At 43.4% G+C, this 12,636-nt stretch overlaps 1 protein-coding gene across 1 annotated transcript; it reads right to left on the reverse strand.

Annotated features, from left to right (window-relative positions):
- Positions 1–7,792: 7,792 nt before the first annotated feature.
- Positions 7,793–10,516, reverse strand: LOC127578470 (uncharacterized). The gene is made up of 2 exons (XM_052030536.1): positions 9,358–10,516; positions 7,793–8,060 (listed from the first exon to the last, which is right to left on the reverse strand). Exon 1 carries the CDS (start codon positions 10,382–10,384, stop codon positions 9,383–9,385), a length of 1,002 nt encoding a protein of 333 aa, XP_051886496.1. The 5' UTR covers positions 10,385–10,516; the 3' UTR covers positions 7,793–8,060; positions 9,358–9,382.
- Positions 10,517–12,636: the final 2,120 nt, after the last annotated feature.

Genomic DNA, 12,636 nt, shown 5'->3' on the forward strand with positions numbered 1-12,636 from the left:
ACCTTTGGAAATGTTAAAATCCAAAGCCTTGCTAGGGTGAAATCCATTCACTGATCTGATGATAAACCTGGAAGTTTTCCCATCAACCCCTTTGCAAGATAATGGTCAAAACATCAACCATCATATTTCTTATGAGAGCAACAGACTAATTCACAATGAGAAGGAAGCACTCCCCATTCTAATTGCAGACAGATTAGGTTAAATAGTTGAGGGAGGGTGTTTCATCAATCAAACTGTCACAGGTGAAGCCTTTGCATTATAAAAAATATGCAGGGCGAATTTGCTGATCACTTATATACGTGGCAACAGACTCCTCCAAATGATCGCTGTGGTTGCTAGTATTTGAAATCATCTAGCGTTAAAGAAAACTCCGTATGTGAGCAATATTTAAAGTCAAAAAGCAACAGTGTGTTGAAGTGAACAACTGGTTAATATCTGTAAATGCAATAAACTTGTTATAGGAATATTGAGTTCCTCCATTTTGTGAGCCTTGTCCAGTTCTACTTCACCTGCAGAGACTCAGACCAGGTACAGATTGTTACTAGTAACAGAGGGAAGATGAGGATCACCAACCTCCACACTGGCAGCACCCACCCCTCACCCACTGACACCACCTGGTTTCCTTCACTGCCAGCGAATGCTCCATGCGTTAACAGACCACCTGCATCTCACTGGTCTGTCAACACATGGAGCAGGTGCTGCCAGACACCAGCAATGGCCCACACTCACCACACGTCAGGGTGCAACTCATAAACCCAATATCTCAGTGCTGGGTGACCTCATTGCTCGCCTTGACCAATGCAAGCCCACACAGGCAACTTCTCCACACTGAGTTGTGGATGATTCATTGCTGCCAGAGCACCAGCGGAGGACAGTGATCCTCACTGGATTCCCAGCACAGCAGTGGGCAGGGCAAGGGTCCACACCAGGTCCCCATCATAGCAGCACTGTCAGTAATGCATCTCTGTATATATAATGCAGTACTGACCTCGTTTACTGATGATTCTATTCGTGCTCCTGTTCCTGGGAATGTATCCTGCATACTCAGCATGTCACCAGTGTACTCTTTTTGTCTTTTCTTTGGTAATTTTTTTTTGTCATCCTTTGCTGATTTTAAAATTTTTCCAATTCTCCGGCCTATCAGCCTCACTGGAATATTTTTTTATTCAAAATAAACTTTATTCATAATAAAAAACAAACTATATACAATTACAAAACAGTGCAAACCTTTACATTCTTGTACAGATCATTCATTAGTGTTACCTTTTTATATATAACAAAAAAAACAGCACTGATGCCACACGTGTGGCTCCCTTGAAGCTACCCGGTCCCGTATTTACAATATTTAGGGGCTTTCTCCCCTGTCCCTGCCCCTCCCTCTCCAGTGGCAGAAGAACCCTAAACTGTAGTCCTTCCCCACCGAGCCTTTTTGTTGGCTGCGCCCACCGTCAGTGAGTCCCTCATCACGTACTCCTGCAGCCTGGAATGTGCCAGCCCGCAGCATTCCCCTACAGATATCTCGCAGTGCTGGAAGACCAACAAGTTTCGGGCAGCCAAAGAGCGCCTTTCACCCAGTTGATGACCTTCCAGCAGCAGTTGATGTCCGTCTCTGTGTGTGTCCCCGGGAGCAGCCCGTAGATCAGAGAATCGTCTGTTACGCTGCTGCTGGGGATGAACCGTGACAAGGACCCTTGCGTCTTTCGCCACACCCTCCTCGCAAACCTACAGCCCGCAAAGAGGTGGGCGACTGTCTCGTCCTCAGCGCAGTCCTCCCGGGGGCAGCGCGTGCTGGGAGTGAGGTTGGCAGATTGACCAGCATCTGCGACCAGTTTGAGTTGGCATCAGGGGCCAGAGTCAATCGCGCGAAGAGCGAGGCCATGCTCTTCTGCAACTGGCCCGACCGATCCATCGTCCCCTTCACCATCAGGCCTGACTATCTGAAGGTGCTGGGGATCTGGTTTGGAGGGGCTGGGGCGTGCAACAAAAATTGGCGGGAGCGGATTGGCAAGGTGAAGCAGAAACTGGGACTGTGGGAACTGTGCTCCCTATCGATAACTGGGAAGAACTTGGTCATCAGGTGTGAGGTGCTCTCAGGGCTGCTGTACTTGGTGCAGGTGTGGCCTGTTCCTTGCTGCTCTGGCTTAGGAATCACCCGTGCCATCTTCCGGTTCATCTGGGGATCCAAGATGGAGCGGGTCCGATGGGCCACCATGCACAAGTCCCTGGACAACGGGGGTAAAGGTGTCCCCAATGTCGCCCTCATCCTGATGACCACCTTCGTCTGTGGCTGCATCAGGCTGTGCGTGGAACCCAAGTATGTGGGCACCAAGTGTCACTATGTACCAAGGTTCTACCTTGTACCTGCTGTTGCGAAGGATAGGCCTGGCCCCACGGCCACATGGCATCCCAGTCAGCTGGATGCTGCCGCGCTACCTGTCCTTCGTGGAAAAGTTCTTCCAGACCAATACCTTTGACCACGTCCATCAGGCAGTGGTCAGCACGGAACATCCTGCAGGCACTGCAGGAGAAGGACTCAATGGATACTATGGGGTGGTTCCCTGAGCAGACTGTCCAGACCATCTGGCAGAATGCCTCATCACCAGAACTCACCAACAAGCACCAAGACCTTGCTTGGCTGGTGGTGAGAGGGGCCCTCCCAGTCAGATCCTTCCTGTATGGTTGAGCCTCACTGAAATATACCTTTGCTGAGATTTTGTGAAACATTTCCTAAAATGACTGCCACTGTTGATCTACCATTTAATCTGTTTTCTTATCCCATTTAAGACAACTCTAACCTTGTGCCATTAAACTTGCCTTTATATAAGTTCAGGACACTAGTTTCAGATCCAACTTTCTCATCCTCAGACTGAATTTTAAATTCTATTCTGACCGTATGTCTAACAGCTAAACATTTTCAAACATGATGGGAAAGGAAATCAATTTTACATGAACTCTGGGAGAAGAAGTCACCTTTATATGAACTTCAGCCTTGTATAAATAGGAAGGGGAACAAGATAGCTACCTTGGCTCTCTAAGCAGATATCCAGTGTGAAGGATTGCTCAACATAACTGGAGGCAGAGGTCACTAAATTAAGGATGGAAAGGAGAACAATGGAACAAGATGTGACCTGTTTACCTTACCCTTGAACGAATGACCTTGGAGTCATGAAGGTTGTGAGCAGGGGTACATCAACGAACCTTATGGAAGATTAGGAGGAACTGCGTAAAAGGGAGGCCATCGTGGCAACAACCTGGGAACAACCATCGCAGAAGGAAGACCCTGAGTTTGGAACTCAGAAGGTTACAACCCCCATCAGATTGACCCTGGCCAGTTCACCTCTAAGATGTGAGACGTATTTAAGTCATTAATAAATCCTATCTCACTGCATAATACCAGATCTAAAATAGCCTGCTCCTTGGTTGGTTCTTCAACAAATTGCTCTAAGAAACTACCCTGAATACATTTAATGAACTTGTCCTTAAGGTTACTTCTGCTACTTTGATTTGCCCAATCAATATGCTGATTAAATAGCCCATGATGATTGAACAGTTTTTCTCACATGCTCCCATTATTTCTTGATTTATTCTCTGCTCTACAGTATAGTTACTGTTTGAGGGCCTATATACTATTCCCACCAGTGACTTCTTACCCTAACTGTTTCTTATCTCCACCCAAACTGATCCTACAGCTTGAGCTTCTGAGGCGGTATTATTACTCACCGCAGGAGTGATCTCCTCCTATATTAACAGAGCTACCCTACCTCTTTTTCATTTCTGCCTACCCTTCTGAAATGTCAAATATTCCTGAATATTTTTAGTTCCCATCATCAGTCACTTTGCAACCATGTAATGGAAGATCATACCCATTTATATTGATTTGTGCCTTCATCTCGTCTACCTTGTTACCAGTGCTACATATATTCAGATACAGAGCCTTTTATCAACATTTTTCCTTGTGAACCTATTTGCCAGTGCACTCTTATGCTTGTATGCTCTGCTCCTTCCTCGCATGTTCCAGTTATCATTACTCCTGTTGTTACCCTGCACTAATGCATTCTTTTTTTGCCTAAATTTTCCAACAAGCATTTGAGTTCTGCCCAGTCAGACAGAGTTCCAGACAGTGAATCACCACTGAAGCCTCCTATACTCATGAGCTTGGAGATGGGAACACAAAACAAGCTGAACACCATTACAGCATTTATGGGAAGTTAAGAACATAGAACATTACAACGCAGTACAGGCCCTTTGGCCCACAATGTTGTGCCGACATTTTATCCTGCTCTATTATCTATCTAATCCTTCCCTCCCACATGGCCCTCCATTTTTCCATCATTCATGTGTCTATCTGAGAATCTGTTAAATGTCCCTAATGTATCTGCCCCCACAACCTCTGTTGGCAGTGTGTTCCACGCACCCACCACTCTCTGTGTAAAAAACTTACCTCTGACATCTCCCTTATACCTTCCTCCAATCACCTTAAAATTATGCCTCCTCGTGTTAGCCATTGTTGCCCTGGGAAAAAGTCTCTGACTGTCCACTCGATCTATGCCTCTTATCATCTTGTACACCTCTATCAAGTCACCTCTCATCCTCCTTCTCTCCAAGGAGAAAAGCCCTAGCTCACTCAGCCTATCCTCATAAGACATGCTCTCCAATCCAAGCAGCATCTTGGTAAACCTCCTCTGCACTCTCTCTAAAGCTTCCACATCCTTCCTATAACAAGGTGACCAGAACTGAACACAATACTCCAAGTGTGGTCTAACCAGAGTTCTATAGAGCTGCAACATTACCTTGTGGCACTTGAACTCAATACGCTGACTAATGAAGGCCAACACACCAAAGTTGATGGCAAAGGGTTTGTTTGGAGTGGCAACAGGTTTTTCTAATGCAAATTGACAGCTTAAAGCTATTGTATACTATATGAATATCGGCTGAATAAATAAATAAACATGATGATAACAATGCAGATGGACCTCACATAAAATAAGTAGGATTATTATCAAATATTTGGCGAGTAGCCACCATGTTAAGCAACACAAAAGGCGCTGAAGGAACTCAGTGGGTCAGGCAGCATCTATGGAGGGAAATGGACAGCTAACGTTTTGGGTTGAGACCCTTCATCTGGACTGGAAAGAAAGGGGGAGGCAGCCAGTGTAAAACTTCCCCCATGTGCTCACCCAGAAAAGCTCCATCTCCAGGCCTGCCAGTTTGGCCTCAGGCGGGATCCCAGGTATCTACGTTCCATTGATTGCACCCCTTACCTGGATCCACCTATTACCTGCCAGGTCTTGCTCCACCCCTTCCTTCTACCTTTTTGTACTGGCTATCTCCCTCTTTCTTTCCAGTCCAGATGAAGGGTCTCGATCCGAAACGTTGACTGTCCATTTCCCTCCGTAGTCGCTGCCTGACCCGCTGAGTTCCTCCAGCTCCCTTTCTATTGCTCCAGATTTCCAGCATCTGCAGTCTCTTGAGTCACTATGTTAAGGTAGTGCATCTGGATCTGTTTCCACAGCTAAACACACTGTGACCTCTGAGTTTCTAACAACATTCAAGGGAGTCAGACTTAACAAGGAGCTTAAGCTAATGTCCCCATGGTTTCCTGCTGTTAATCTATGCTATTTCTGGTTCAGTTTTAAGATTAGAGGTCCATTGATTTCAGTCATACAGTAGTTACACAGAAAGCTATTCTCTGTTACCTTTTATCACATGGGAGTTGATCTTACAGACATCAACTTAGCTCTTGCATTCAGCTCTCATATCTGGGTCTGGATCCATTTTACCCAGTCTGAGCCAAGACTGTTGAAGGACCTGAAATAAACTTTGGTCCACAGGTTATTGGTGAATTGAAGACAATGTTGGAGACTCCTTCCTTCTCTACATTGATCGAAGCTGATAGGCTGGTAGTTGGAGATTTATCTTGATTGTTCTGGTTCAGACAATCCAGGGCAACCTTGTATATTGTTTGGTAGATGCTGCCATCATAATGGTATTGGAACTTGGCTATGGAATGGCCTAGCTATGGTGCACATATTGTAAACTGCAAGAATAACCCTGTATTGCAGCTAAAATGTTGTTGCAAGCCCTTACTTGTTTGCTATGACTATTGTGTAGTCTCTTTATAATATCCTGGGAAATGAAGTAAATTGTTAGCTGATATGATAGTGGAGGCCTCAGCAAGAGGATTGCTGACTTAGTATCACTTGCTGAAAACATCTCCGCTTTGTCTTTTGCATTTATTCCATTGTAGGGAGGCTCATGGAATCTGATCCTCCTGTTAGGTTCCCAATTGTCCAGGCTGGATGTGGCTTGGTACAGACTTAGCCATGAGACTTTCTTTCTCTGGCAATATCTTACTGAATTTAGATTTAGCATGAGTAGCCCTCTATTGTACACTAACCAGGTTTTTGCCTTCTTCTAATTATGACTGGTGCTGCTATGATGATTGTCTTATTGTATGTTTGTTTGAAGAGAAATGCATTAGCCAGGCCATGAGGTGATAGGTTGTAGAGGCATATAGAGGGCCTCATGGTAGCTCAGTTCTGTATTGTTAAATCCCTTATCACCTGATGCATCCCTTACAACTGATCAACCGTTGTACTTGGAGACCATGCTTGGTGGTGAACATTAGGAAACAGAATTCCATCCTCAGTTGCATGTGCTAAATGTGCAATAGAATGGCCATTGCATGTGTACCCTGCTTCTGAAAGTTAGTTTTGTTGACTTTAATGGAACTGTATTTCAGTAGCCAGGTAAGATGGCAACTTTCACTCTATTGTGCACATTGCTGAGTACAAATTTCCACCCAATAAGTCTTTGCTTTCATCAGAGTCCTCTCTAACATGAAGAAGTACCCAATTTCTCAGCTGAACAGTTAGAGATTGAGTGGGGGTGGTTGGCGCATAATGAGCAGCACAGGTTTCTTGACCCACACTCTTGATGTTGAGGACTCATAAGTGGCTCCCAGCAATTGTCCGCCATCTCTTGTTGGTCTGCCTTATTGATGGTGAAAAGGAACCAGGAGCATTGGCTAATCGATACTTCTGCTCTCTCAACCGAGGAAGTGAGATGAGGAAGACTCTCCCGGGTCAACTGGGTTAAGATCAAATTCGGTTTATCTTGATACAATGACTCGATTGTTAACTATTCTATGACGTGATTAATTTGTTGCTGAACCTGATATGATTGCATTGTTACCTGTAAGTACATCTGATTTTATTATCACTGACCTTCTAGAAATCAATAACTACTTGCCTTAAGGATCAATCGCATTGTATAAGATTAGTGCCAAAAATAGGCCAGACCAAATCAAATATCATTGAACCACTTGGCTGAGTTAATGACTAGCTGGCAGCAATTAATCCTGCAACTGAGAGAGTTTCAATCTGAAACAGCCCTGCATTAAGATAGTAAGAAGAGCTCGTCAGAAGATTCACACAGGCAAAATTTCATGACGGAATTTTTCTGGTACCCTTTTAGCCCGGTGGTTCTAGATGCATTACTCTGCAGTTGCACATCTAATTCTGCAACACTTCTTGTTAATATTCAGCAATAGAAGAATGAAAAAAAACAACAGAAGTATAGCATGAACATTCTTTAATCCAGCATTTGTAGGTCAATAATATTTTGCATTTACATGAGGAAGTTTATTCACTGACCTTTCATATTTACAGAATACCCCTTTTCTTCCATACAAACATTTAAAAATGTGGTCTCATTATCATTTATTCACTTACAATGGAAGCCCTGTAATGCCAAAGCTTTCACAGCTCATCAAGTCAGATATCTGATGAAATTTTTTGATCACAACTGACTAAATTGGTATATAGTTACAATCGTATGTTATTTCTATTCGAGCTGCATATTCTCAGTTGAAATGTTTCTTTTATATCAAGCAGTACATTTCAGTGTGTTGTGCAGTGCAGCAAAAAAGTGAAGGTAAATAGATGCAAAACTTCTGGGGAAACCATGGTCTTCGTTAGCTTCTTCTCGAGATTTTCCAAGCACATGATAAGGGTCTGTCATCTTAATGGAATAGACTTCTTGGTCAAGTCCTCAGTAACCTGCAACCATTAAGAGCAAATAGAATAATGTGCAACAGCCAAGTTGCTTTCTGTAACTGTGCATGCTGTGTGTTTGTTATTCTCCCTCTCTCCTCACCTACTGTTTCTGGTGCTTTGTACAATATGGAGAGCTAAGCTGTAGCTTAAACACATAATATTTTAAACATACAAGTTGAAGAATAAAAGTTTCTGATGTATCTTAGTCTTTTAACTATTACTATTCTACAGCAATGTTTCATGAGTTTTTTTTAAAAGCAACTACAATATATACCAACTTGCTATTAACATGCTGTGAGGTTGAGAAGCAAATTAAATCATCAATGCTAGCAGTAAAGAATGAGTGAAGCAGGAATGCACTTGAAGCTTAAGGGTAGTGATGTGGGGTGGGGGGTACCAAATTCAGAATAAACTCAAACAGTGACACATTGCAAACAGAGAGACAGCTAAGGATAGAGTATTTAAATAAAGCTGCAAGATATGGACTAATGAGCTATGGCTTTCAAAATAAGTGGATTTAGAGCCAAGACATTGACTAAGGGACAAAGAACACAACATAATGATTGAAACATCTGAACACTTAGCACTGGAGTAAAGAAAGATTGGCGCCATGGTTTGTGAAAAATCCTGGGTAAGTAATAGCTGGGATGCAAGAGAAGAGGCAGAGTTGAACTGAGGATTAGAAATGACAAGGGAGAGATAGGTCAGGAGATTATTAGTCATCATATAAGACAAAAAAACATAAAATTGCAGAATCTGAGAGAGAGAGAGAGAGAGAGAGAGAGAGAGAGAGAAGCCAACAAAACAGAGCAGTAAGAAAAGAAACAGTGCCAGTCTGTTGGAGACAACCATCAGGGTTTCAAGAAACAGATTGTCACAGCCATTGCAAATTGATACAAGTCACTTAATAAATCTGCTTATTCCTGCTACAGCTGTACCATAGTAGTTTGTTGTAGTCTCAAACAAGACGCCTGAGCAAACTGAATCGAGAAAGTAAGAAAAAAACCACAATTGAGAAGATCTTACGCAGGACTAGACTCTCAGTCCTTATTATACACATCCTGTTGTAATTTGCTTTTCTATAATTTGCTTCTCTTAACATTTAGTTCCCTTAGCATGGCTTGCAAAGACTTTGAACAAAGTGCCAATGATCACACCCCAAAACAATGAAGTTCATGCAAAAACACCTCCTAGAATCTAACTTTCCACCTGCCAGTTGTAAGAACTTGAGATGCAGCAATGGCATACTCAAGGTTTGCTAAGAGTGACATTGAAACACTTATAGCATTGATCTGCATACCTGACATAGGTGTCCAAAGTCTGCATCAGTGCTGCAGATTGCTTACAACTCTACTGAAAGATAAGGTTCTGGAATTTGATGTCTCAGAAGAACATTCTGTGGCTGATGTTTCCATTTGTTTGTATCCAGTTATATCCAAATATCTAGTATCACAGTTCTTAATAGTCTTCCAATGTGTTCCTGGGCTCTGGCCTTCCAAACTTCCCTCTGCCCCTACAGATTCTGAAGTAAGAATGCTATTTGATAGCTCAGAAAGAACACTGTTGAACTCTTGATCCCCTGGTACTTTAATTCTCATTTCACTACTGAGATCCATGTCAGGCTCACATTCATTCAGACTTTCTTCATCTCTGAAAGGGTGTGGTGAAAGTCTCGTAAAACTTCTGCCTTGGTTCACGAGTTCATTATTATCATGTATGCTGTTCCTCCTTTCAGTTAGTCTCACGGCAGGAACAGATATCTCTGTTTTGCCAGCTTCAACCTCATTGTTCCCATATATACAGTTGTCCAGATCACTGCTCATTTGATCACTTCTCTTTCGGAGACCAGATTTTGGGCTGCAGGGCTCCAGTAGCACTTTTAATAAAGCAGTATCAGTCCAATTATCCATGTTGTCTTCATCAGTCGATAAGTGGGAAATAGGTTTGTGTTCTTCAGACACACCTTCAACTTCAATGACTTCTGCTTCATTGCACTGGATATACAAATCATTTAGATGAGATTTTTCTCTTTGAACCTGGCTCCCATTGACAGCTGCAGTGAAATCAAATTGGAGATGATGTAGAGCACTCAATTTGTGCATGGTCTTATTCAATTCTTCTTCACTGGCTGCAGTATATATTCCAAGTCCTCCATATATCCTCTGTATCTCATGCTCAAAATCTAATCCTTTCTCAGGCTCTTGACCTAGAGAATGCATTTCTGTACCATCTTTGGAAGGAGACCAGAAACGTAAAATGGACTCGGTTGACATTTCCATCTCGGCTGTAGAGTGAAATTCATTCTTGCTGAAAAAATTCTGATTCATAGTCTCTCTGGAACTCCAGCAGCAGAGAGCAGATGTTTCTTTATCGACAACATTTGTGCAGTCTTCAGCTGAGTTTTCATTGCAACTGGCATTTCCACACAGCAACTTAGAGATGTCTGTAGAAGCAGTTACTGCGCTTGCCTGCTTATCATCCACAGGAATTCTACCCAAGTTTACCTCTGGATGGAAACTGCTCTCAGAACAATTAGTAATGGTGCTGAAGGCATCACCCAAATGTACAGGAGAATTGTCTGTAGAAGGCACAGTACCCTGGCTATGAGGCAACTCAGTAGGGTGGTGTCTCTGTGGGCTTGCTCCTAAATTTGAAGCAGTTCCCATTAAAGCCCTGAGTATTCCTTTACCATTTATTACGTTTGCTTTTTGTTTCATTTGGCCAGTGGAGAAACTGCACAGTTTTCTGAAACATCTCTGAAGCTCTTGACCAGTACTTGCTAAGGATCCCGAAATGATGTCCACGCCGTTAATGAATGTCCCATGTTCCCAGTATTCTGAAAGAGAATATACGAATGTGATCCTAATCCCTGACGGTAAATCCGTTCTGGGATTTCTGTGAGCTGCTATTGCTGTGCATTCACTTAGTGTTTCCTTTCGCACCAGACAGCCCTCTTCACGCAGTTCCTGTCGCACAGTCACACCAAGAGGATTGAATTCATCACTGCTGTTGTGAAAGAATGAATGAATGCCCGATGCAGGAACTATGCAATGTAATCTTACTCTCCTGGGTAGCACATCTTGCTTTGCATGCAGAGGATCTAGGGCAATACAGTTAGAACTGTTCAATGCATCATCAGCTGATGAAATTTCAGCTCCTGCAGGGCTGGCAGCAAGCACTGTCTGTGTAGAGTTGGATGAATTTCCAAAACTTCCTTCACTGCCCAGCAGTATATTTTCATGGCTGTCCCGGGCCTGTGAGTTGGACATTCCCATGGTCTCAAGGGTCCCCATAATTTCTTTCTGTGGGACTGGGTTCAGCTGCTTGGTTAACTCTTTACATGAATCAAAATGCCAGTCCACCACATGCTTCTTAAATCTGACCACGCTTACAGTGGATGCATTACTAACGCAACAATCAGATACAGCTGGTATTTTACCTGAGCTGTTTCTCAAACACTGACCATTGTAACTTCCACCCAAATCCACAGGTTGGCTGGGAACAGTATTTATCCGAGTTACCTGTGCCAGCCCTGCAGGGGATGCCAGCAGATGATGACTTGCTATATCTGAAGGAGGGCTGCCATTGTGCAACCCTACATCTTCAAATGGAACACTGTTGGTTGCAGCAGTGTGTTTCTGCATTTTTATTTTGGCACTGGCTGGGTTATCAGGTAAGTTTTCTTCTGCCTTCTGGCAGTCTTCTGTGCCAGCTTGCACTGAAGCAACAGCTGACTGGGTCACTGTATTTGAAGGTCCTGCTGCTTTCGAGGGCAAATCACCTTCTGTAGTCCTCAGTGCCACTGTAGTTTGATCACTCTTCACTTGAATGTTAGGCTGACAAGGAGAGCTCAGTCGGTTTACTCCGTCAGATTTCAGTTTACCAGCCATGGAGTCTGTATTGTCATTGTATAAAGGGTCAGCTGGTACATTGAGCTTACGTTGGCCTTCTTTAATGCTAATTGAAGCAACATTTGAACCATCTGTGCTTACTCTCCACAATGCAGAGAAAGGATCAAGTGAAGCCACTGCTTTTGGCATTTCACTCTGTGGCACCATATTAGGTGGTGGCAGATGTATGTCCTGGTTCTGCTGCAACTCTGTACAGGAAAGATTATCTGGAAAAGACACAGTTGTGTTCTCTTCTGCACATTCTTCTTCACTGTCTTCTGGAATAATCCCCAGGGACCGTAAAATGAATTCTAAGGTGTCTGATTCCTTTACTAAAGGTTCCTCAGAATTTGATACTGAAGTTAGTTCCTCAACAACTCTTTCTGGGGATGAATTACATATTTTGCTGTCGTTGGTTGTGTCAGAAATGTCAGAAGCTGAACTCATTTTTTCCTCATGGTTTCTTGCAGAAACTCCACTGCTGGTTTTACAGTCGAGTCCCATATGACAGGTGTTACAAACTGATGGGCCTGACTGACCATGAGGCAATTCGGGAGGTGGAGCAGGGCAGACAATACCCTGTTCCAGAAAATCCGCTGGAACTGAAAGACCGCCCTTTTGATCATTTGATCCTGCATTTGAGAAGAGAACCATATCAGTGGCAGCTTTTTCCCCTGCGCTTAATTCCT

The sequence above is a fragment of the Pristis pectinata genome, chromosome 15 (assembly GCF_009764475.1).
Source record: "Pristis pectinata isolate sPriPec2 chromosome 15, sPriPec2.1.pri, whole genome shotgun sequence".
NCBI classification, from domain to species: Eukaryota; Metazoa; Chordata; class Chondrichthyes; order Rhinopristiformes; family Pristidae; genus Pristis; species Pristis pectinata.